The following is a 24,372-nucleotide window of genomic DNA, read 5'->3' as shown; positions in this document are numbered from 1 at the left end:
CCTACTTTGGATTTTTTTTTGTTGCTTGATTTTCATTAGAACAAAATAAAAAATTCGAACCGCGGAATGTCAGGAACCCCCAAAACAATCTTTGACACAAAACGGCTTGTAAGATCCAGCTATATGAAGGTCGAAAGGATTGTTCCAAGAGAATGTAAGCAATAAGATCTTATGTTATACAATAGAGAATCTAAAAATTAAACATGTTGCCTTCTGGAGTTAGTCCTCCTCTGATGTGAGCTCAGCCTCCAATTGTTTTGCAGTTTTTTCTATGTTCACATTCGCTTCACCATCCATTGAACTTTTAGCATAATCTCCTTCTCCTTCGTCGTCCTCGTCGCTGTCATTATCAACTACTATGTCATCTTGCGCTTGAGACGAAGAAGCATTATCATCGTTATCTTCAGGAGCGAAAATGTGCTTCGACAAGATTCTATTCATCTCAAATGCACCAACAGATTCTGTTTTTAAGTTAGTATATGCTGCTCAAAAATTCTGGTTTGTCATACGTACTCTTTTTGAATAGCTTTTGAAGCTTGTCATCACAAATAATTTGTCGTTTATCGGCAGGATTTTGTAAATCTTTGCCCTTGATGTAAGCCCACAAATGCTTCACTACTTGCGGTCTTGAGCACCTCTCCTGGCCAATAACATCCTGAAGTTCGTAGCTTAGAGCCATTTCCCGATTAAATGCATTGTTAGGGGCTTTCCGTGTCTTTTCCTTAGTAGAGGAGGCCTTTATAACTTTGCGCTTTGTTCTTGGTTGTCTGACCGTCTCTTGTCTCAGTAGCTTTGCTGCAAGCAATGCATCTTGACGTTCCATTTCCTCGCGACTTCGCTTCTTTGCAGTTTCTGACTCCTCTTCCCTGGTTCTCTGAAGATCATAGTATCTGTTCAAAATCACCTCATTAATTTCTTTCTGTAAAAACTGTTAGTACAGACTTAGTATGGCATTGGGCTATCATATACGTACCTTGTGTGCATTCAAGTCCACACCAAACAACTCCTGCAATGCCTTTCTAATCTTTTTCACTGTAATTTCCTCTAAATTGGCAACACTAAGAATTGCCTAGATTGGCGTTAGTATTTGCTAGTTCGTAAATGTCTAACTGCGTAACGTACATCTATAGTAGGTAGGTATTTATCAGGCTCATATGCACTCATTGAATATACTGAGATAATTGACGACCTTCGATACAAAGCGGGTATTTGTCGAATGTGACAAAAAAAAAAAAAATCTTTACCAAAAAGGTAAAAGTGGTGGGGCTTGACAAAGTACGTCTACAGCTGATACACAGTCAAATGTGGTTACCTATATTTCAAAGCTATAACCTAATTAAACTCACTTTGAGGCGTTTCTCAAATTTCGTTTGTGTTGCAATTCATTCTTCTTTATTAGCTTCTTCCTCTCAGCTCTAGCAAGCGTTCTAGGATCAATTAAATCATCACCATCATCCCTGCCTCTTTTCTTTGGCTCATCTTCCAATTCAACCAACCATTGATCATCCAAACTCTTGTTGTTTCCTTTGTAACCCCATTTGGGTACCCATTCGCCCTTTTCTTCATCATACACCATTTTCCCGTCCTTGGCTTTAGCTTTGATACCTTTCTTAGCAGCAAATTGTTCCCATTTCGTAGGTGGTTTTGGTTTAGGAATGGCTTTCTCACGGGGTAACAAGGTGGTTGGTTCGGGTAATTGTATTAAAGTCATTGATGAACTGTGTCCCGTCAGTGACCCCTGGTTATCCGTAGTTGTCTTTACAGGTAAGGACAATATCTGGTTTATTAAAAGCTGTACATTGTCTCTGGTGACGGATGAAATGTATTGTTCCTTTTCAGATTCATTTTTGCTTCTTAGCTTTTCATTCGACATTGGATTTGGGTCAAAAGTCGCAAGATTTCCAAGATCATATGTGTTTTCTATTGGTTTGTTAACCGTTACTGGCTTGTATTCTTTTTCCAGAGACATGCTTGATGAGTGTAGGGGAATATATGAAGGTGAGCTTTCTATAAGATGAGATGAGAAGAGGGTGATAAAAAAAAAAAAGGACGAAAAAAATCAATGAAATCAATTTTCTCTCTTTGTGTAATGCCTCATCTACGTCGCATACTATTCAACATCCAGATCGATACTAAAGCCATTACACCAATTGCACCACCAGCCATGACCAAATGCATGGTCTTTTCTTGATCCACTGCTTGTTCTGGTTCCAATCCCGGGGTTGCACTTGCTGGAGTCTTTGCTGCATCTACTAGTTGTATGAATAGCTCCTGCAATGATGACGTCCAAGACGAAGAAATATGCAACGGCGAACTAAGAAACAAGTCACGAGTATAGTTTTCAGGTTGCACGTCGGATCTTTGCTGTTGTTTATCCAAATCCGCTTTTAATGCTGCGAATACTGAGGGTATTTCGTCTAAATTGGCATATTTTTGCCGCAAATCCACCAAGTATTGAAAACTCTCTGGATCTGATGAATCATAAGTATAGCATACCACGTCACACTCATCTAGTCTCTTTCTATTGGCTAGTATAGCCGACTCTAGCTCACCTAGCTCTTCTAAAATCAAGTAGCACTGTTTTCCTCCTCTCAACTCGATATCTTTGATTACCAATCGAGGTTGAATAGTTGGAGAGTACATTTCACTATATTGGCCATGTAGGAACAGGTCCAACAAAGAACTTTTACCAGCTTTGGGAGCTCCCACAACATAGCAATAAAAAATGTTTCGATCATTGACAGAACCACGATATATCTTTCCCTGCTTTTGTCGAATCTTTCTCGGCTTAGTAACCTCCAAAGCCTTGATTGAATTGCCTTCGTCGAATCCCAAATACGCCAAGTATTCCAATGTGGTCTTGTAGCTTAAGAAAGTTGTTAAGTTCCATTGGGAGAGCCATCCTTGTAGGGTTACATACCCTCCTTCGTTGCATACAATTGAAGATGGAAAATTTGTTTCCATCCATAACTTGGGAATACCGGGAGTTGGCCGGAAAAGATTATCTATTTCCGCTTCATTCAAACCACCATCGTTATCCTTATCAAATGTGAGAAATAAATCAACAAAGAACTTGTAACCAGTAGGACTCAATTCAACACTGGAATTGGGGTTAACATCGAGATGAGGATGTAGGAATTTATCATCCAATGATAGCGAGTTTGTGTAGTGGTTGGCACGTAATATAATCCAAGTTGTTTCATGTCTACCAGACTCGGCAAAGTATTTATGTAGTAGCATGAATCCATCCTCGCTGATACCTCCATCACCATTGGACAATATTTTAGATCGAATGTAGTTGACATTATCATCAAAGTCTTCTCGTAAAGCCTCCTTCTTGAAGCATTTCTTATGCAATTCATTAAATTCATCAAAGTTTAAGAATCCATCCTGGTCGGCATCGAACAAGAAAAACACCCGTTTGAGAGCTTCAATAGCACGTGGTCTTAGATTATGCTCTATAGCGTCAAAGAGTGGTGAAATGGGATAAACAACTGCACGTTGACACAAATAAAACGCTTCAACAACATTATACCTATTCAAGGCACTACATCGCAATCCTGCCTCTATCTCTTTAAATTCATTGATCAATGGAAGAAACTCTTCGTTGTCTTGGCCTTTCCATGCCGATTTGGGTGACAAGTCTGACTTGTTGGCACATAAAATAATTGGTAAGTTGACACCGAGGGATCTAAGCATAGGCATCCAGTGTAAAGACACACGCTCATAAGTGTAATGATCGGAATAAACAAGACATATAACATCAGCACGCTTGAGTTCTCGATGTAGTGAAGTATCATCCGATGAACTTGTATCGACAATTGTCACCGTTGTTGGTATATAAGGCAGAATATCAAACACACTCATTTGACTATAAGTATCGCTATTATCACCTCCATTTCGATTGTTGCGAGTTGAATCACGGTCATGAGTTCCTGATGATGCCTCAAGTACAACTTCTTCATAATCGTTTCTTGAAATGGTAATTGGTGGCAACACATGGGTAATGGATGAGTCAGTTGTTGATTCTCTGGTGAAGGACAGTATTAGTGATGATTTTCCAACGGATTCATCACCGCACACGACTATTCGTATCAGATCGAGGAACATTGATAGAGGCAAAGAGATGTGTGGGATGTTTTGGTGAGAGGACGAAAAAAAAAAAGAAATGGCGATTTCTTGGTGGAGTGTGCTGCAAAAAGAAAATACGCATATCAGAGGAGCAATGTTCTAACTTTGTTTATCAAACTATTTAAAAGAAGTGAGAAGAACTGAAGTCATTGTAGTCGTTATTTGAAATGTTTGGCAAATGAGGGAGATATGAGTTATGCGGTAAACTATTCGAACGTAATGACTGATGTGGTGGTGGCGGCGGCGGTGGTTGTTGCTGTTGATATGCAGGTCCAGATTGTGGCTGAGTAAACTGGGAGGTTGAAAGATGGCGTTGTTGAGTGTAGCTAAATGGAGGTTGTACATGATTGTGAGTGTGTTGAGACCCTTGTGTACTTGCGTCTGCATCTTCCTCCTCGTGATCTTCTGCTTCTTCTTCTTCTTCCAAGGTGGGATTATCTTCGGTCCCAACAAATTCCGATAAATTGTCATTGGCACAGATACCTTCAAAAATGAGCTGCTCACGCCTGTCAATTATAGATTTGATATTGTTTAAATCGAATAGTGTAAAATTACTTATAGACGAGTTTAAACAATTTTGAATCTCTTCAAGCCAAATCCTTTTTCTTTCTGTTGGGTCCAATTGTTCATACGCTTGCATGCTTTGAATAAACAATGTATTTAAATCTTCTTGTTCTATTTTACGCAATTGATTCAATACTTCGTCGTATAGTGAACTGTTTGGAATTTCGTTTAATGAGGGCCAATTTTTTATAGGAACATAAAAAGCAATGAATTGGCAAAATGTAGCTGGCGAGCTATCCTGATCAGGCATAGGTTTTTTGGTAAATTGATTGATAAGCCATTCATTGGTTATAATTTTAGCCTTTATTCTACGATCATGCAACTTTCGTCTAAGCTTACTCTTTTCCTTTTGGCCACTGGCTAAGTCGCTTGACATCTGTGATCGAGCCAAGCTTTTCTTTGTTACCCTTCTCTTGCGTGAAGATGACTTCCCCATTGGTGTCGAGTCCATGGACGTGATACTTCCAACACTGCTACCACCATAACCAAGAGTAGAAACTTCGATGCTTTTCCTTCGTGTCTGTTGGTTTTTTATATTGTTGCACTCATCAATTGGATGCCAGGAGTCTCCCTTGCGAGTTTCCAAATGGCGTAGGAAGGAACCCTTGTGGGCGAATTGCTTGTTGCAAAATGGACATAGATTTTCATCACTCGTACCATCTGTACCGCTTTTGGATTTGCGCATCATCACTGACTGAACATCTTGTCGTAAAGAGTTGTCAGCACCTTCCTCCGATGGTTTTGAATTTGAAAGTGAAGGGTCAGTTGGAAACTGTGGTGGCTGATCTTGAGTGAACGGCGGCTGTTGCTGCTGTTGCGAGAGTATGGAAGGTAACATTGGCTGATGTCGTTGAAAGAATACACCTTGTTGATATTGTGGTTGTTGAGGCTGCTGTTGTTGCCTTTGAAATGGTTGTTGTAGGGGTTGGAAAGGGAACGATTGTGGATGCTGCAAAGGTTGATGCAATTGCTGTGGCAGTTGCTGTAACCCATACTGCGTCAGTTGCAATGTAGGAGGAAGCTGATGAGGATATTTTAGCTCGTCGTCGTGTTTTGCATTGTCCTGTCTGATGGAAGTACCGTTAAACATGTTAAAGGGAATAAGGGACTTGATGATATTCTTGAGTGATTAGGTATGCTTTATGGTTCATCCATTTAGAGCGGAGGGGGGGCGGGGGGGTTCTCTTGAAAAAAGAATAAACAAAATTCCAAGGTAAAGAGTGGAAATATAGTTTTGTATAAATACACATTAAAGGCAAAATGGAGGGGAATAATACAAAATGAATTTTATGATCATAGATTTTAAAATAAGAAAATTAGGGTGTTGTTGAATTGTGAAAACAATGCAAAATTAAAAAAATCTATTTGAAATTTGTTCCTCCCCTTTTTCTGCCCTTTGTGCATTACATTTGTTAAAAAAATTCTAATTTTGTCCTCTTTGACATTGAAACTATAAAAGTTTAAAAGCAGGAAAAGAGTTGTACAGTGGTGTATGGCGTTAGTGGAAGTAGAAGAGATGAGGAGGTAGGGAGATTGGGGGAGCAAAGAGTATAAGAGCGTCTGGTAAATGCAAATGTGACGCGTGGTTGCAAACATCGTAGGGTTGTTCATTCTCGACCGATCTAAAGGAAAAGCGGAGGCATGAATAACAAGATAAACAGGAAAAGATCAAAGATTGAAGACCTTTTTCCTCAACTCATACATGAGCACTGACTCTTCAATTACAGACTGGAATGCTCTACTACGGCTTTGCACCTCCGATGCAAGCGCCCTACACTCATGGTCTCGGGATAACTGACTGTGTTGATCCAGAGACATTATTACTCAAGGTGGACAAAATGATAGTTTTTGTGTAATGTCTTCTGCTTTTGTGTTAATTACTGGTTTAGGGAGTTTTTTTATTTTTCTAATTCATGCGCTACCAATTCGTAAAAGGGTACTAACCTTTTTGCTATAGATAGATAGATACAATAGTAATAAGTAATTCTACATTATTACAATAACAAAACAAAAAAAACAAAAAAACAAAAAAAACCTTCGGTACATTAAGTTTATTGTTTTAACAAGTTTGCTGTGTAACCCCACACCAGAATATATAGATTGATGATGACAACATCACTTTCATCACTAATTGCCGTGCTGCCTGTACAACCCCGCCCTGCTTCTTCTAGAATGAAAAGGGTTTTTATGATACTCATGTGAGAGTCACAACTGAAGCATACCTTCTACTTCCCTTTGACATTGTGGTTGTTGTTGTTGTTGTCGTTGTTGTGTAACTGATCACAGATAACAAAAAAAGCCAAAGATCTCTTTCGTTCGTTTGTATTTAAAAATTATAACCATAAAAGGTTATCAAGCAAAAAGTATGACACACAATTAAAAAAATTAAAAAAAATAAAAAAAAAAAAATAAAAGCTGATCTATGCAGGAACTCATACGGAACAATTAAAACCTAAACATAAAGAATTATTATTATCGATTTTCCTTCTATTATTTAAGAGATTGTACCTGGATCACACAAGGGGAAAAGGGCAAGTATCATAACCATCTCTCTCTTTGTCTTTGCACTAAAGATAAGTCTCTCATCGTTCAGCTGATGATATACCCTTTTGATCTATTTGCGCTAAGTCCATCTACATATTCGGGCCAAAAACCTTAATTGACTCCGGTTGTGTGATAAACAAACCTTAATTTCTCACACTTTATTGCCAAACCTTGTGTGCAGCTCAGTCCATTTGCTCTTTCACAACAGAATGACGTAGATCTTTTCTGTCCCTCTGTGTCTTATGTATCAAATGCTAAAACGGAGTACGACCTTTGAAAAAAAAGCAATGTTTGAAGTCTCAGTTACCCCACTTCTCACATTTCACTACACTTAAAAAGTCTATACCAGAAAAGTTTCATAGGTCGAGACCACCCCTTGCTGTTAAATTTCAGATGTAAATAGTACAAATAGAAAAACAGTAGCACAATACTACTACTACTCCCTCGTGTGACCTTTTCTCATTACCACAACTCAAGTGAAACAAAGCTTGCTTGTTGTGCAATAGCATCTGTAGGAGATGGCTGGTGCTTACTTTGTTCGAATCCCATTATGGCCCACCCAGCTAAATTGTAGACTGCCACACCATTTACGAGCATCGCGCTTACCAGGATAAGAAAAGGCTTAACGCCTTTGTGTACTCTGGGGTACTGATTTCCGTACGATTTTGGGGGCAAGAGTTTAAGCCACATTTGTAATTACCAAGTTGGAGTAGAGAAGTGGAGTGTGCAAAAGATTGTGTAACATTCGTAAATGGTGCCAAAGAAAGGACTACACTTTACCATGTCATCGATTTCCTACTCTTCAATTTTCAACTCTATATATCTAACCTCTCAGCAATTTGCTTCAAGTTACTTACATATCTGTCCTTAATGGAATCACCATTTCCTGAAGCAACAGTGAGAACCAACTCGTTCAACTCAGCACTTCCTAAAATGTCAACATGTTCGGCTGTCTTGGCGCCACCTCTTAAATCAAATCTATCAGGTTCATGTTTAATCTCGACAATCTTGACACTAACGTTACCAGGGTTATATCTCGACTTACTTCCCTTTTGCCATTCATGGCACATTGTGTGGGTTAGTAACGAAACCGTTCCATCACCATCACCCAACATAACTCCATCACTTGAATCACTATCTATGACATAGTCTAACTTGACCGATTTATCAGCAGGAACATATTTGTATGCACGTTCGGTAGGATTACCAACGCCATAGAAGCAATAGTACTTTAAATCTGGTGCATTGGGTAACGCTGCTTCCAATGGATTGACCCATTTGCTTTGAATTTGATTGTTGGCTTCCAACTCTTTTGCAGTTTTGGCTACACCATGACTATAGTTTTCTCTAACCCTGTTGGAAAACCACGAAGGTGAGTCATCGAGTAGTTGTTCCAAACTTTCATCAATAGTAACTTCTCTCTCTTCGCCATCCTTGCCCTTGTATTTAATAAAAGTACCAAAGCTTCCACTTTTTGGTCCATCAATCTCCTTACTAGTGTCATTGGTCTCAAAAGTATTGGTTGGATCATCAGGAGCATGGGTTAAATTTCCCCAAATTAAATCGCCTCCTTTAGGAAACATACTAGCCACTCCACCAAATGTACGTAACATGTCAACTCGTTCTCTCCTACTGAAAAACTGTTCTAAACCGTACACGGCCAAAGCATTCAATTGAACAGTATCCTTCATCTCTCCAGAAATCAATGCCGGTATTGTTTTGGGGGTACCCAAAGACGACCCACTTATATCAACAACTGCTTCGATGTTCTCATTGACCCAATTGGGTCCTCCATTGCCAAAATATTCACCTTTAGCCTCAACCCATTTCAAGAAATAGAAAATGACTTGTGACCCCATTGAATGGCCAACTAGTATTGACTTTTCACCAGAAATCTTTTTTGTCATTTCAATTTGCTTTTGCAATTTGCTGAAGTATCCATCACGTCTCTCCAAATCAAAATATGTCAAACGCCAATCATAACTTGCACTCAACATATTATCAGGGCTGTATCCAATGACAGCTAAATTTTGTAAAATTTTATTCCAAATCCAATACCCAGCAACAAAGAAATCAGCCGCTTCAAACCCTTGTGCCGCACGTACTTTTACATTGGGAGGATCCAATCCCGTCTCTGTGTCAAGCATTATATGCTTTAACCAACACGTCTTGTCAAGAATCATTGTTCGCAACATAAAGAATGACCCCCATAATCTCTTTCTGAAATATCCAATCGAAGGGCAATCACCCAGGGTTGTTGTGCTCCAAGATTCTAACCCGGTGGAAATGACTCCTGGTACCATCACCACGTTATACTTTGCGGTATAGTTTCTTGCGGCTCTTAATCTCAACCCAACACTAAACGATTCAGCAGATCCATGGAGACTGTCATCGCCATCACCGGTATCACGCAAATATGATTGGATTCCTGAGGGTAACACGTCCTTCCAACCTTTCCAGTCTTCAAATAAAGAGTTCAAATTGTCAAAGTTCAAATTGACTAACTGATCTAGCTCGGTAGAAAAGCTGGCCTTGTTGGTTGAGAAAAACACTGTCGCCACAAGTCCAAAAATGATACCCAAAATAAATATAAACCGTCTTGATTCACGGATCTTTTTTCTAGCTTTTGTATCACTGTGATGGTGTTTCTTATGATGGTGGAGTGTGATTGAGTTGCGACGGTGTGTTTTGGAATCGTCATGGGTTAAATCAACCTCTTCAATTCCATCTTCTTCGTCAGTATTGTTGTTGTTGTCGTTTATTGCGGTTGACTTTGCATTGGATCCATTCGATACATCCTTCTCGTGTGACAGCTTTCTTGTCCTATTTGTAGACATTCCTCGAGGTAGTTGATGGATATAAGAAAAAAGTCTTGTTTTGAAAAATCGCCTGTGTATACTTCTCATACGAGGAAAAGCAAACATAGGGAAAAAAAAAAAAAAAAAATCACAAGAAGTTAGAAGGGCCGAACACAAAACACGCCGATCAGCAGAGATCTGACGAGGAGATGGCCTGTACAAAATACTTTGGTAGGATTAGGATCCATGTGAATTTGACTCTTTCATATACGCTTTCAATGGCAACAGCAATCATCACTAAACTCTACCTCGTGTTATATGTCCGCCTCGTTTGTCGGTCGGAGATATACAAGTTACATCCGAAAAAGACGCAATCAGGTTCTCTTAGGAAAGTCGAGTACGTGCCTGGAGCAGGTTCAGCCTAGTGACGAATCTAATTCTTGTCAAGCTGTTGGCTCTTATGAAAGTCAAGGATCTCAGATCTGAGCAAAACATAGAGCCGCTTCACGGATCTCAAGCCGATTGCTGCAAAAAAAATAAGTATTTTTCGGACGGTGCTTAGAACCGTATTGATTGAATTTGGAAAAGAGCAGAAAATCTAGGAAAAGTGATGGATTATTTGTTTGATACTTTGACTCCCTTTAGTTTTCAAGATAAAGTGCTTGATTTGTTCTTGTTGCGTGAAGTATTCTTAAATTGAGAAGATTTTGATGCAAATTTTTTAACAAAAATTAGATAAATCTGCAATCAATTAAAAGTGTCCAAAATTATACCAAGAGAAGTCAAAGCTACTCTCCGAATGAATAATTTACCAATTCGACCACCCAGGATATCAAAATAAGACGTAATGCGACTTTATTCACAAGAGCTCAATTTTGAAAAAAGAATAATGGAGCCATCATCGGTCCAGACATTCCAAAACAAAGACACATCAAAAGCTTGCACCACCTAAATGTTTATTGACAGCCTTTAACGAACATTCAACTATTCTAAATAGTTGAAATAGACTTTTCAGACTTTAATTCTACAACTAAACACTCATCTGCTTCTTAGAGGTCTCCAAAATAGGCTTAAATTAAATAAGAAAAGCCTAAAAGTAGTTTAGAAATATCATCCATGGCAAACCTGTGATTATACTCTTGAAAATGTAAAGAAACGACTGTTCAAAATGTCCAGCACGTGATCAAAACTAGTTTGGATTATTAAACCGGCAAAATTTTTTGTCAGAAAATGGGCGTGTGGCGTAGTTGGTAGCGCGTTCCCTTAGCATGGGAAAGGTCATGAGTTCGATTCTTATCTCGTCCAATTCTTTTTTTTTTTGTCTTTGCTGATGATTGTCTCAGATTTTCTTTTTTCTTTTTTTTGTGCGCCTCCCGTCCTCCATCGCGTGGGTGAATAATTTTTCAAAACAAATTTTGGACTGATAGATTCACCTATATCATCTCAACAAATTTATCCCCAGATACTCTTTTTGCAATGTCCGAATCAGCCACTGACAAGTCCACTCTCGACAAATACGAGCAACACTATTTTTCATCTTATGATCATTTTGGTATTCATGAAGAGATGTTGAAAGATACATCACGTACATTGAGTTATAGAAATGCTATGTACAGAAACAAAGAAGCATTTAAGGATAAAGTTGTTCTTGATGTTGGCTGTGGTACTGGTATACTTTCAATGTTTGCTGTCAAAGCAGGAGCCAAGCATGTGTACTCAGTTGACATGTCGTCGATTATTGGAAGGGCTAGCGAAATTGTCGAATTGAATGGGTTCAGTGATAAAATCACCTTGTTGCAAGGTAAATTGGAGGATATTCAGTTGCCAGTTGATTCCGTTGATATTATAATATCTGAATGGATGGGATATTTCTTACTTTACGAATCAATGTTGGATACTGTTTTGTATGCCAGAGACAAGTACCTTGTTAAAGGAGGTTTGATTTTGCCAGATAAATGTCAAATGTATATTGCTGGTATTGAAGATGGTCAATATAAGGATGAAAAGATTCATTACTGGGAAGATGTTTACGGTTTTGATTACTCGCCGTTTATCAAAACTGCAATGGAGGAACCATTGGTTGACACTGTCAACAAACAAGCATTGGTTACAAACAGTTTCAAGTTTTTCGAGTTTGATATTAACACAGTCAAGAAGGAGGAGCTTTCGTTCAAAAGGAAATTTGAATTGTTTGCCACTGAAACTGATTTGTGTCATGCATACATTGTTTATTGGGATGCTATTTTCCCTGGAAAAGAAAGAGTCACTTTACCAACAGGTCCAATGCATCAATATACCCACTGGAAACAAACTGTTTTTTACATGGATCAAGTTTTGGATTTGAAAAAGGGTGATTTGATCTATGGTGAGATCTACGCAAGACCAAGCGCCATCAATCCTAGAGAGTACGACATTGATCTCAAATGGGATTTGCAAACTGAAACCAATGACGTTAATAGGAATCAAAAAGGTGAGTACAAGTACTTCCTTCGTTAGATTAGCAATAGAATAATTTTTTTTTTGCAGAAACGTAATGTATCTAGATGTTCTAGACTTAAAGAGAAGGTTGCTAATACCAGTTTTTGTGCAACAGTGAATCTATATAAAGATAAAGATTTTTCTCTGACTGAATTTTTCAATTTGCCTTCCACTCTTTCATGCTTCGTCAACAAGCAACAACTCTTGTGAAGCATAGATCAACCCCATCATTAGGTGTTAGAACAAGAAATTTGACTTTTGGTATCAAGAGACGCACACAGCAAACCACACAAACTCAATTTGTACGAAACATGTCCAAGTCCGATAACGAATGGAGAGCAATACTTTCACCAGAGCAATTTTACGTGTTGAGAGAAAAGGGAACTGAACCACCAGGATCAGGCAAGTACAACAAAACTCCATCTTCAAATACCGGTGTTTATGAATGTGTTGCTTGCCACAATCCACTTTACAAAGCTAGCACCAAGTTTGATTCTGGTTGTGGATGGCCTGCTTTTTATGATGCTATCCCTGGCGCACTTAAGATTAACACCGATAAGAGTCATGGCATGGTGAGAGAGGAACTTACTTGTGCCAAGTGTGGTGGTCACTTGGGACACGTTTTTAAAGGTGAAGGGTTCAATACTCCAACTGATGAGAGACATTGTGTTAATAGTATCTCGCTTCACTTGAACCCAGACAAGAAGGAGTAGAAGGAGTAGAAGGAGTAGAGGTGTTTGTTTTTAGGATGGCGTTTGATAGAGGTTACGGGGTTATTTAGAGGTTTATTGATGAATGAATGTTATTTACTACAAAACTACACTCTCACCCTCTATTTCCTTAGATAACATATGGGACAAAAATCTTTCTCTTCAACTTCTTGTACTCGTCACCAAATGCCTTCAAGTATCTTTTGTGCTTCTTTACTGCCCAGAGCCACATTTGACCAGTACTAACAAAGAGGAAGATCCACGCAGACCAATTACCAACCAACAATGCATATGCAAACCATGACAATGACTCGAAATAGTAGTTGGGACATGAAACTAAATTGAATCCATAACCATATGGGATGACATATTTTTTAGTATCTTCATTTCTTAAGTTACTCAAGATTTGGTGAGTTTTAAAGTTGGAAAGTTCAGCAAAGGCCCACAATGCAACTAAAGAGTATTGAGCCCAATTTGGTAACTGGTTAACGTGAAATAAGGATCCTAAGAATCCAGTATGTTTTCCAACGGGTCCGTACACAAAGTAAGCCAAATTGAAACCAGATAATATCCAATAATGAGTTGAATTTTTGAAAATGTTGAATGCAGGCATTGTGGCGTTGGAAAACTTGTGAACAAATAATGTCTCGTATTCACGTTTTGCAAAATGCAACAAAACCATCCAGTAAGCCAAAGTTTGAGTCTGAGTGTGCTCAAATGGGCTCACATTGTATAATTTAGCAATGTTGTAAAACAAAACATGAAATATAAATGGTCCAAAATACTCCACCACAAACACAGTACGCCATGAAATTTGCGGACCCAAATCTTTCATATAAAGTTGGATATTGGTTTCACTTTTAGGAATCCCATTTTCAGCAAATGTCTTGTCAGCAACCAATGGAATTTGTTTGCCATTGTCCAATTTGGTCAATCTAAGTCTATGTCTTGAAATGTGATTATCAGCACTAAGCTCTTCAATCAACTCATCCACCAAAGAATCAGTAGTCAATTCATTCGATGAGTATGGTTTGAGTGTTCTCGAACGTGGTTTGACCTCAATTGATGTCATTATTATCCTTAGCAATCTTTGGGAAAAGGAGGAATAATTTGACGTTTTTTTTTCTCCTTCTGACTGAGAAGGATTTAGAACAGATCTTGCTTTGCAACTTCGAAAGAGTTGAAGTTGAGGACACTTTGTATAAGGACTGGTTACAGGCCAAAAAGGAATATATAATGTCTCTAGAGGATACAACGCAGCGTTATATTGGCGTCTATCATAACTGTAGCGTATTGTCATGTAGTCACATTGAATTTACACCCTCTCCCCAGGAAATAAAACAGGCTCACCAATAGAACCGCCTGTCTGTCTACAATGGATAGCTACACCGGTACCACTTGCTGAGCACTGCTTGTTTTGTAACTGTCTTCTGGGAGCAAAACTGCCACAGTAATTGCTTTGATCACACTCGAGTATTATATGCAGGATTCTCTCAGTCTTTTGACTTTTCTTTTTTTTCTTTTTCTTTTTCTTTTTCAAATGGCAAATACAAAATAAAGTGAGTCAACATCAAACAACTTTATCTTTTTGAAGATACACATAAACTACTTTAGAATCTAGATAGATCACTTCAAAACAATGTCAGACGATTGGAATACAGTTACTATTATTGGCTCAAAAGCCAGAGTTGGAGGCGGTGGTCCAAGAGAAAACGTTGCCAAAACTCAATCACAATTGAATGCTGCTAGAAGATCGGGCTTGGTTGTAGGTACCGAGAAGAAGTATGGATCAGCAAACACCAAATCAAACCCTGAAGGTCAAAGATTAACCAAACTAGATGCCACCGATGATGTTGTTGCTGTAAAGAAGGTTGATACAAACGTTGGTAAGGCAATTCAAAAAGCTAGACAAGAGAAGAAGTTTACGCAAAAGGATTTGGCCACCAAGGTCAATGAAAAGCCAAACGTCATCAATGATTATGAAGCTGGTAGAGCTATCCCAAACCAACAAGTTTTGGGTAAACTAGAAAGGGCATTGGGTGTTAAGTTGAGAGGAAAGAATATTGGTGAACCATTGTTTGCTAAGAAATCGTAAATAGCATTATTGTGACGAAATAAACGACTTTTCTTTTTTAACTCTATAAAGTCTATCTTTTTGCACGGAGACAGATTGCCCGTAGGATGTCTTTTGAATCTACTGGCTTCTCTGGATGAGACTTTGGTAACGATTTCGTCAATAGATTTGAGATGTCATTTTGCAACTCATCTTGACCTCTGCTATTGATCTTTTCAGTAAGCTCATTCATTTGCCGGGCTGAAAAGAACAACAGCTCAACATCCGTTTCCACTTTGGACAAATTTTGATGAATATCGAGATAATTTCGTTCAACATGAACAAAATTTGGATCCAAGGCAAGCTCACTTTGAACATTCTCATTGGAAAGGCTATTTGCAAAAGCCTCTGTCTCTGAAGGGGTGGCCACTGTATCAATAAGTGAAGTCAATCGCTGATACGCTAGTTCCCATTCACGCTTCTCACTTTTTAACGCATTCAATTCCGATGAATATTTCTTTATATTTTCCAAATTTGTCTTGTTTTTAGGGTTAGGTAGAAGGACAGAGTCGACTCTCTGCAGCGAACCTTCCTTCCAATCCATTGATATTGAATAATCCTTCAACAGTTGAATCAATTCATCGTTGATAGTTTTTGCAATGTTATTAACCGTTTGACTATCTGACGATATCTGGCCTTGTTTTGCTTTCATGTCATTTTCCTCTTTGTCTAGCTCCGCTTTCAAATTCCAAATCAAGAGCTGCCTCATTCTATCGGATTCAGGAATTGACGTGTCAAGATGTTTATAGTATTCAGAGACCGGAACGTCTTGATGCGGCTCTCCTTCAAAACCATTACCCATCGAGCTGACTCTTCTCCCTCGACTGTTGTACGAGATTCTTCTTGCACCGTGACTGTGGTCTCTTTGACTGCCTCTATCCAATACGTCATTGTGACCTTTCAATGGGGACTGTAGTTGACTCTTTAGTCTCTCTTGGGATGCTTGAGAGGCCGACTTCTTCTTCTTCTTTGAGTTTTTAGGTTTCAGTATATTAAAAAAATCATGGGATAACTCTCCAGGAGGCGATTCCTTGCTCAAATCATACGTTAACTCCTTAAGTTGACCTGGTGGTGTCAACAGTCTTCTTTTTCTTCTTATATCAAGAGGTGGAGAACTATCTCTTTCAAAAATTCCTTCATCGTCATCTTTATATGGAAGGTTCGTCCTTCGCGTGCTTGGATCAGGTGTGCTTTCAGTTTGCGATGAAAATAACGATGAAAGCTTATTATCTCGAGCAAAAATATTCCTTGGATGATGATGCAGTAGATTCAGATCCCGAGGTGTTGGCGAAGTTGACTTTGATTTATGGGTTTTGGAAGCACGTGTACCTCTCCTAGGTTTCCCATTACCCAACCTTTTGCTTGTTTTCATGGTGAGGATGCAATGCTGTTTTGATTAGAAAGTTGTTCCGCTGATGTGGGAATTTTTTTTGTTTATTTGTTTTGGTTTCGATTTTTGTACCGCGTTTTCTTCAAAAAAAAAGTCTTTCTCCCCTGAAGCCAAATCCACAAGGAACCCATGACACAGGTACAGTTATCCCCATGTAGAAACTACATTGGGCAAATCCAGCCTTTAGAAGACCTGATTGAGTTGAAAATAATACAAGTCCCACAGAATAAGCTACGTCGATCTTTCGAAGTGATTGATATGATACGGTCTAAATTTCCCACCAAAGATATTCCTCCAGCACTTGATATAAGCTTTCAATGGGAGTACAACCAAAAGGGCAGGGAGTGTGAGAAATTGGGGGTTTTGATTCGAAATATGGCTGCATTATTTGTTCTTGATATTAATCGAGATGAGGCTTCACTGGTGTTGATACGGCAACCGCAATCTGAAGTGATTGAATCGTTTGAATGGTTACCACCTATAAAGGAAGAAAAAGGTACGGGATATACAAATAGTACCCAGGTTGTGTTGTTTTCTGAATCCAATTTAAGTGCAAAACTATATTCGTTGGATTGTACACGCAAGCTATGCACAGTACATAAACCGATAAAAGATCGCATAATCTATCGCAAGACTTCAAGTGGGAGCTTTTGGTGCTTAATTGCCGATACCTTCGAATACAATGTTCCACCAATAATGTACCAGTTTTTGAACACAGGGCTGTTTAGCGTATTGATAAACTCTACCAGACTTCGAAGCTTTGTTTCAGAAGAGGCTCACATGGACTGGTCACACAGTGGAAATTGGCTTCAGCTCCTAGATCGAAATGAGGATCTATCTGGATACAATTTGAAAGTGTACGGATCAAATGGTGTCGGCGGACCCCATTTTGCCAAGCCATTGGTACATATCGAATTTGAAAGTGAAGTTGAAGAGAATGGACTGATTATGGAATCAGCAGGAAGAGTGCACACTTGTTGGTGCTCATCAAGCGAAGAGGAGTTGCTATTAAGTGCGAGGGTGATTGGATCATACTTGGAGCTTCGTGTAATATCAATGAGGTTATTGAAGGTGGTCAGTCGGGAGACAAAGAACTTGAAGGAAGTTGCAGAGAATATCACGCGTGGTGTCACTAGAGTCTCACATCTTAATCAGCTTGTTTTTGTACAACTCGATCGTCATATGCTATGTGTCTACAAGCTTGACGATTCATTGGGTTATATCACATCCATCCAGACACAAATGCCGATACTAGATATCTTTGTTGACGAGAGTCGCTGGTTTATCATATCAGAGCATCAAATTCTACTTTATGAGAATGACGTAGTAAAAACATTGCTATCCACCGATACAGTAATATATTCTGCTTCATTACTAGATAAAGAGACAATCATTGTATTCAATCGAGGATCAAATGGCGAGTCTTGGGATTATCTCAGCACAAAGGCCTCCAAAGCCAATACCTCTAACCAACTGATGGATGAAGTGACTGATACATTTGCTATTCGAAAACGGGCTAGATTCAGATAATATATGTATTAATATGTACAAGGAAATAAACAAATATACCTTAGGCCTTCTTCTTCTTTGGAGCACCTTTATTCCTCCTTTTTCTATCCTCAACCATAAACGTCCTGTGAGCTTCTCTAGGATCCACCAATTTCAACTCTGGGAACCATTTCTTGAAATCTTTGAATGTAGGAACAGCGTTGTTGTCTCCGTAATACTTGACAACTTCAGGTCCCAACAATGGCTTCTTTAATATTTTTGCTGGGTTTCTTTTTCCTGCTGGATTCCAAAATTCATCAAATATCTCTGCGCTAGCTTTTCTGACTTGAGCCAATCGGCTTTTCGAGGGTAGTGACTTGAGTATGGACGACATGGCTTGATTAGAATGGAATGGTTGATGGTTGATGAAGAATTTTTTTTTTTCAAATTCGTTGGTAGCGATACACCAAACAGAGGATTCAACCAGTGGCATTAAAAGAGGCATTAGAAATGTAGTCCGAATATATTCTTTAAAGATCTACTATATATAGAGCTTTCCCCAGAGGCCTACTTGTAATGAATTTTCTTTTTTGCAACTCTGGTGATCTCTTCCATATCCTCTTCATGCAATTCGAAATTGGTGACATTTACAATACCCTCCATATGCTCCTCTTTTGAACCCTTGGTGATTGGCAACAATCCCTTTTGAACAACCCATCTCAACAAAATCTGTTGACTGTGCTTACCATATTTTTCACCAATTTGGGTCAACACGTAGTGAAGGGACTTGTTGTGGCATACAACTGCGTAAGCTTCAACCAAAACACCTTGTTCTTTACAGTATTCAGCAATTCCAGGAACATCATCATGTAAGTATTCGGTGAATTCCATTTGGTTGACGACTGGCTTCCATTTTGTTTTTGAGTTCAAAAGTTGTTTCAATTCTTCAATGCCAAAGTTTGAAACTCCAATGCTATGAGCTAACCCTTCATCTTTCAATCTCTCCATATACTCCCATTGCTTCATCAAACCAGGTCCATTCTTACCAACTTCTTGGTGGAGGAGATACAAATCAACATATGACATTCCCAATTCCTTCAAATCAGATTTCAACTCTTCATATGGATTGTGATGCTTGATATGTTTTTCTTCAACTGGGAGATACTCAGCAGTAATGAAAACATCGCTTCTTTTAACCATCAGATTCTTCAACGCTATTCCGATTTCTTCATTTGTACCATAAGATCCAGCACCTTCAATATGGGTGATACCACCTTTCAATGCAAGCTCCAAAGTACCAATCAATTGCTTATCCAATTCACCTTTACCGTGCTTGAAGTGTTTGGCTCCAATTCCTAAAGCGACAGCAGGAATTGCATTTCCGTTGCTAAGAATAAATTTAGAAGCTTGAAGGGACATGTTGTAAACTCAATTGGGGGATTAGTAGGTTGTTGATGAAAAATTTCAACTGAATCGAATAGAAGGCCATTTGTGGGACACTATATAGTCTTTTAAGACCCCCCTCCATTAAAATTTTTCACCACATACTTCCCCCAGGTTTAAGGTTATTATAGCATCACGTAAGATGTATCGTGCACATACTCAGTGTCGTACTATAGGATGCAGATTATGATGCCACATTTCCTTATATGAAGTTAAAATGTGACATGAGCGAAAGGCATATCCCGGACATATAAATCCGAATAATATCGAAAACCGGGGGGTCAAGAAAAAAATAATCAAGAGGAGTCATGTTACTAATTTATCTACATTTTTTTTTCTTATAATTGGTTGTTGTTGCATCATTCTGTATTGGGTCACCTGAGGAATGTCTCTGTTGTTCCAAAGAAATTTCCATTCTTTGTGAGGATTTCATGTCCTTTTCATATGTTGTTGGATCTGATGGATCTATCATAAAGGGTATGTTCAGCGGTGTTCCATTCCTTGGTTAAAATGACAGCAATATGCTAGCTTCTAACCAAGTGATCGGTTCACCTCCAAATCCTGAGCTGAGAGAATTGTTTCAGTCGTGAAGATTGTTCAAGACATAGTCAAGTGGTTGGCTATGCCGGGGACTTTAACACGATCAAATGTGTACCTGTACATTTGATGAAACTGAACGGTCAGCTCAAATTCTAAGAGTTGAGTCACAAGACTAGGGCCCTTTACTCCAATGTCGTCCACAAATGCCATTCGAGAGTGTGTCAGCAATAATATTTTCGGTTCCTTTTATGTACTGAATCTTGAAGTCAAATTGGCAAAATATCTCGAGCCATCGTGCTAAGTTTGGGAGGATTTACATACATATGTAAAATAAATGTTAAATCTTATACTGTATTCGTCTTGCTTTATAGAGTTGTATCTCTTTACTAGAACCACAAGAGACTATACTTGTTCTTGAGAGAGCATTTTGGTGTTCTTTACAGTACGTGAAGCGATAGTCGGCTCCTATTTGGAAATCGCGCATTGATAAGAATAAATTGGGTATTGCATGTTACATTCCAACTTTCGTCAACAAAATACATTGAAACCATTCCGCTCTAATCGTTATTCCAGGATAGCCCAAGTCAAGAAATCTACTTCCTTCCGCTGCAATTTGGACTACTTCCTCATCACCACCTTGACCCACGTGCTTTAAAAAACAATGAACAATGAGAACACGCCTTTGATCCATGATAGACGTTTAAGTCACATCTCCGAAGTCGACGAAAATGAAGTTGTATCATATGTTCGGCAAAAGAGACAGTCAATTGTGTCGGCTCAGAATGACATGCCTCGGCCAGCTTCAACAACTGCTTTACATCCAAACAGAAGCCACGACGATACTGTATCATTAACCTCACAAGTATCACACTCAACAGCACTTTCGCAAACAGTAAGTGAAATATTGCTCCATCATAGCCAAGATATTGGACCCGAACCCAAAACAACTCTACTAAGGGAAACTAGGCTTTTGTTAAAGTTTTCAGTTCCAATTGTCATTACATTTTTGCTTCAGTATTCCCTTACTTTTGCATCAGTTTTATCAGTGGGGAGATTAGGATCAACCGAGTTAGCGGCGGTGAGTCTTAGTTCAATGACTGCCAATATCAGTGGATACGCCATCATTCAGGGTGTTTCTACATGTCTCGACACTTTGTGTGCTCAAGCGTTTGGAAAGAAGGAGCATAATCAGGTGGGGGTCGCATTTGTTAGATGCAATTATTTATTATTATTATGCTGTATTCCTACAGTCTTGATCTGGACCAATTCGGGTTCCATTTTGAGAGTGATTGTCCTGGATCAATTGGAATTGTGTGCATTGGCTTCCAAATATCTCAAAGTGCTCTCCATTGGACTACCAGGCTTTATATTGTTTGAAAATGCAAAACATTTCCTTCAGTGTCAGGGGATTTTCCATGCATCGACTTATGTACTAGCTTTCTGTGCACCTGTTAATGCTATTTTGAATTACGTGCTTGTCTGGAACAAAACCATCGGGGCTGGGTTTATTGGAGCACCAATATCAGTAGTAATCACCAACTGGCTCATGTGTGGATTATTATACGGGTATATATTTTTCATTGATGGGTACCAATGCTGGCCAAAGCAGAATTTATTTAACAAAGTGTTTTTCACTAACTGGGGAAGAATGATTAGACTATCAATTCCAGGTGTTTTGATGGTGGAAGCAGAATGGTTAGCATTTGAAATTATCACGTTCCAAGCTGCAAAATTGGGTACAACTGTATTGGCAGCTCAATCCATAGTTAGTACTACTTTGGTGGTATTATATCAGATCCCATTTGGAATGAGTGTTGTATGCTCAACCAGAATTGCGTGGTATATAGGAACTGCATCGAGCCATGCAGCTAAACTAGCCACAAAAGCTTCCCTTTATACATCAGTGGTGTTTGGTTTCATCAATTGTGCAATATTGCTTACATTTAGACACTCGTTGGCAAAACTATACACAAAGGAGCAAGAGGTTATAGAAGTAGCAGCAAAGGTGCTTATTGTTGGTGCAGCTTATCAAATCAGTGACTTTATATCTTGCTCAACTGGTGGAGTATTACGAGGACAAGGCAGACAATATATTGGTGGTATACTAAATTTGATTGGCTATTACCTTATAGCTCTACCTTGTGCTTACTATTTTGCCTTTATCTGCAAGTTTGAATTGATTGGACTATGGTATGGTATGATTATTGCGTTGTTGGTGGTAAGTTTCTCTCAGTTGTACTTTACGGTAACAAGTGACTGGGACAAGATAATTGATGAATGTGTGAGTGAAGGTGCTGCTGATGAAGGAAACGTGACAATCGATGCGCATTCGTTATTACCCAGTATGAGTTCTACACTTGTTGTATAGACTATGGGAAGCTAACTTTTTTTATTCTTTTCTAAATACTTTTCTAGTAAGTTGTAATAACAGGTATAAAGCTTCTCCATTTTAACGAGTTCTTTCAAATATTCTTCCTTGAGGGTTTGATATTTGGCTTCTGTGGTGTCTTGCTCATCCAGAAGTTCCACATGTTGCTTGAGCCGTGTGAGGTACTCTGTTTGGTTCTGCACAGTGATGGTAAGTTCAGTAAGATGAGGTACAATCGATGCTCCTGGCATCAAGTCCTCTTCATCTTGCTGATCTTGTAGTTCTTTCTTTAATTTCTGGATTTCACGATCAATTTGGCTTCCTGAAACAGCATCTTTCAGCTCATTTACAACATCATTTGTTTGGTACTTTCCAGGGAATCTCTGTGGAAGTGAATAATGTGTATCATCAATCGCATCTGTTCTTAAGGACTTATTTCTTAAACTGCTTTCCCTTGTCCATTCTCGTATCATTTCCGTATCTCTTCGTAAATCATCGTCTAAATCAAAAGTATCAAAATTGAGATTCCTCGTATAATCAAATCGATATCGATTGAATTCCTCTTCGTCATCGCTGTCCCATTGATCTCGGTGTCTATTAGGCGTGCTGGATAAATCATCCAGTAGTCGTGAATCTTGTGCCTGTGATGATGTGCGACGCTTACTTGGAGTTCGAGTAAAGGAAGATGAAGTCTTGTTGTAATCTATAGTTGGTTCATTGGTAATCGTAGCATCACCGAATCCGAGCCTTCTCCACATTTGTGTATGTAGTAGACTTGTTGCAATTGGTGACAGGAAGATGGACGCGTGTTGTGGTTTTAATTTTTTTGGATCAATGTCGTAAACGCATTCTGCGACAGTGAATAGCTCATCTCCATTTTCAACAAAGTTCCGATGAGGGCCCCCTTTTTTTCTTCAGGTCCGAGTGCTTACGGTGGAATGCGTTTACTCTATTGTCAACGGCAAAGAATCAGCTGATTTAATCAAGTTGTACAAAATTGGGATCTCCGTAATGGCCCTCAAGATTTGTCCATTTTGTGAAAGAGTCAAATTATCAGATTTAAACTGTATTTGTTTATTTACAATTACTACATCTGGAAGAGTATATCTCGGCATTGTTCTTTCACCTTTGTGTTGTGTACTAAAGACCAGCACCCATCGTCAATTACATTTGTGACGATATAGTTAAGCTCAACCTTGTGCTGTTACGGATATGGGCAAAGAGAGATTCCCGATATTTGACTTTATATAATTTAGAGACTGTCAAAGCTTTGCATTTTGAGACCAAGATGCAGTAAGTTTGATAAAGCGACCATGCTTGACTTACTCTCAATACTTCGTAAGTCTTATTTCGGTCTGCTAAGAGGACAAGCTTTAGCCACTCTGGATGGAATACATTTTCAAGCCTGCATTATCCGCATTCGGTTCGTAATTACACTCAGTGGTCTGAGTATAAATTAAACAATAGACAATTGCAACAAAATTAGCCAGCACAAGCACGATTTCTGTTGGAAAAAAAAGGGGGAATAGACGACAAGGACGATTTGTGTGACAAACGGTTTTAAACTCAAAATGCCGCATGAAAAAAAACACTTTATCTCTTGCGGATTCATCACCCTAGTTGGTACAATGGGTGTTGTTATTTTGACATTGTTTTCTAAACAGTGGATTGTGTGGACAATAAAAGTTTGTTTTTGCAACAAGAACTCTTGTTGCTATTTTTTACGAACTATCGTGCATCAAGCGCGTCACAAGTGATATACACGTTGAAGCTGTGCGGGTTATTGACTCTTTACCAAAAGGTCA

The 24,372-nt window shown here is 38.9% G+C and overlaps 14 protein-coding genes across 14 annotated transcripts; 5 read left to right on the top strand and 9 right to left on the bottom strand. All coding sequences in view use genetic code 12, as the record gives it.

The window, feature by feature from the left end:
* Positions 1 to 219: 219 nt before the first annotated feature.
* Positions 220 to 1,969, bottom strand: I9W82_005693 (RRS1; the record flags this gene model as incomplete). Its single annotated transcript, XM_067694897.1, has 4 exons — positions 220 to 433; positions 510 to 919; positions 974 to 1,058; positions 1,347 to 1,969. The coding sequence occupies 4 exons, from the start codon at positions 1,967 to 1,969 to the stop codon at positions 220 to 222; spliced, it is 1,332 nt and encodes a 443-aa protein (XP_067545845.1).
* Positions 1,970 to 2,094: 125 nt separating this feature from the next.
* Positions 2,095 to 4,110, bottom strand: I9W82_005692 (ERMES complex Ca(2+)-binding regulatory GTPase; the record flags this gene model as incomplete). Its single annotated transcript, XM_067694896.1, has 1 exon — positions 2,095 to 4,110. One exon carries the CDS (start codon positions 4,108 to 4,110, stop codon positions 2,095 to 2,097), a length of 2,016 nt encoding a protein of 671 aa, XP_067545844.1.
* Positions 4,111 to 4,252: 142 nt separating this feature from the next.
* On the bottom strand, positions 4,253 to 5,785 carry I9W82_005691 (uncharacterized protein; the record flags this gene model as incomplete). The annotated part of the gene is made up of 1 exon (XM_067694895.1): positions 4,253 to 5,785. One exon carries the CDS (start codon positions 5,783 to 5,785, stop codon positions 4,253 to 4,255), a length of 1,533 nt encoding a protein of 510 aa, XP_067545843.1.
* Positions 5,786 to 8,054: 2,269 nt separating this feature from the next.
* On the bottom strand, positions 8,055 to 10,076 carry LRO1 (phospholipid:diacylglycerol acyltransferase; the record flags this gene model as incomplete). Its single annotated transcript, XM_067694894.1, has 1 exon — positions 8,055 to 10,076. The coding sequence occupies one exon, from the start codon at positions 10,074 to 10,076 to the stop codon at positions 8,055 to 8,057; it is 2,022 nt and encodes a 673-aa protein (XP_067545842.1).
* Positions 10,077 to 11,513: 1,437 nt separating this feature from the next.
* HMT1 (protein-arginine omega-N methyltransferase) lies at positions 11,514 to 12,533 on the top strand (the record flags this gene model as incomplete). The annotated part of the gene is made up of 1 exon (XM_067694892.1): positions 11,514 to 12,533. One exon carries the CDS (start codon positions 11,514 to 11,516, stop codon positions 12,531 to 12,533), a length of 1,020 nt encoding a protein of 339 aa, XP_067545841.1.
* A 161-nt stretch (positions 12,534 to 12,694) lies between these two features.
* On the top strand, positions 12,695 to 13,228 carry I9W82_005688 (peptide-methionine (R)-S-oxide reductase; the record flags this gene model as incomplete). The annotated part of the gene is made up of 1 exon (XM_067694891.1): positions 12,695 to 13,228. The coding sequence occupies one exon, from the start codon at positions 12,695 to 12,697 to the stop codon at positions 13,226 to 13,228; it is 534 nt and encodes a 177-aa protein (XP_067545840.1).
* A 127-nt stretch (positions 13,229 to 13,355) lies between these two features.
* Positions 13,356 to 14,297, bottom strand: I9W82_005687 (trans-2-enoyl-CoA reductase (NADPH); the record flags this gene model as incomplete). The annotated part of the gene is made up of 1 exon (XM_067694890.1): positions 13,356 to 14,297. One exon carries the CDS (start codon positions 14,295 to 14,297, stop codon positions 13,356 to 13,358), a length of 942 nt encoding a protein of 313 aa, XP_067545839.1.
* Positions 14,298 to 14,864: 567 nt separating this feature from the next.
* On the top strand, positions 14,865 to 15,320 carry MBF1 (Mbf1p; the record flags this gene model as incomplete). Its single annotated transcript, XM_067694889.1, has 1 exon — positions 14,865 to 15,320. The coding sequence occupies one exon, from the start codon at positions 14,865 to 14,867 to the stop codon at positions 15,318 to 15,320; it is 456 nt and encodes a 151-aa protein (XP_067545838.1).
* Positions 15,321 to 15,372: 52 nt separating this feature from the next.
* On the bottom strand, positions 15,373 to 16,710 carry I9W82_005685 (uncharacterized protein; the record flags this gene model as incomplete). The annotated part of the gene is made up of 1 exon (XM_067694888.1): positions 15,373 to 16,710. The coding sequence occupies one exon, from the start codon at positions 16,708 to 16,710 to the stop codon at positions 15,373 to 15,375; it is 1,338 nt and encodes a 445-aa protein (XP_067545837.1).
* Positions 16,711 to 16,857: 147 nt separating this feature from the next.
* I9W82_005684 (uncharacterized protein) lies at positions 16,858 to 18,258 on the top strand (the record flags this gene model as incomplete). The annotated part of the gene is made up of 1 exon (XM_067694887.1): positions 16,858 to 18,258. One exon carries the CDS (start codon positions 16,858 to 16,860, stop codon positions 18,256 to 18,258), a length of 1,401 nt encoding a protein of 466 aa, XP_067545836.1.
* A 40-nt stretch (positions 18,259 to 18,298) lies between these two features.
* I9W82_005683 (mitochondrial 37S ribosomal protein mS33) lies at positions 18,299 to 18,610 on the bottom strand (the record flags this gene model as incomplete). The annotated part of the gene is made up of 1 exon (XM_067694886.1): positions 18,299 to 18,610. One exon carries the CDS (start codon positions 18,608 to 18,610, stop codon positions 18,299 to 18,301), a length of 312 nt encoding a protein of 103 aa, XP_067545835.1.
* Positions 18,611 to 18,783: 173 nt separating this feature from the next.
* On the bottom strand, positions 18,784 to 19,635 carry I9W82_005682 (uncharacterized protein; the record flags this gene model as incomplete). The annotated part of the gene is made up of 1 exon (XM_067694885.1): positions 18,784 to 19,635. The coding sequence occupies one exon, from the start codon at positions 19,633 to 19,635 to the stop codon at positions 18,784 to 18,786; it is 852 nt and encodes a 283-aa protein (XP_067545834.1).
* A 1,225-nt stretch (positions 19,636 to 20,860) lies between these two features.
* Positions 20,861 to 22,567, top strand: I9W82_005681 (uncharacterized protein; the record flags this gene model as incomplete). The annotated part of the gene is made up of 1 exon (XM_067694884.1): positions 20,861 to 22,567. The coding sequence occupies one exon, from the start codon at positions 20,861 to 20,863 to the stop codon at positions 22,565 to 22,567; it is 1,707 nt and encodes a 568-aa protein (XP_067545833.1).
* An 11-nt stretch (positions 22,568 to 22,578) lies between these two features.
* On the bottom strand, positions 22,579 to 23,325 carry I9W82_005680 (uncharacterized protein; the record flags this gene model as incomplete). The annotated part of the gene is made up of 1 exon (XM_067694883.1): positions 22,579 to 23,325. One exon carries the CDS (start codon positions 23,323 to 23,325, stop codon positions 22,579 to 22,581), a length of 747 nt encoding a protein of 248 aa, XP_067545832.1.
* Positions 23,326 to 24,372: the final 1,047 nt, after the last annotated feature.

This window comes from Candida metapsilosis, assembly GCF_017655625.1.
Source record: "Candida metapsilosis strain BP57 chromosome Unknown scaffold9, whole genome shotgun sequence".
In the NCBI taxonomy this organism is placed as follows: Eukaryota; Fungi; Ascomycota; class Pichiomycetes; order Serinales; family Debaryomycetaceae; genus Lodderomyces; species Lodderomyces metapsilosis.
Note: the sequence above shows the minus strand (reverse complement) of the source record. Positions and strands in the feature narration are given on the sequence as shown.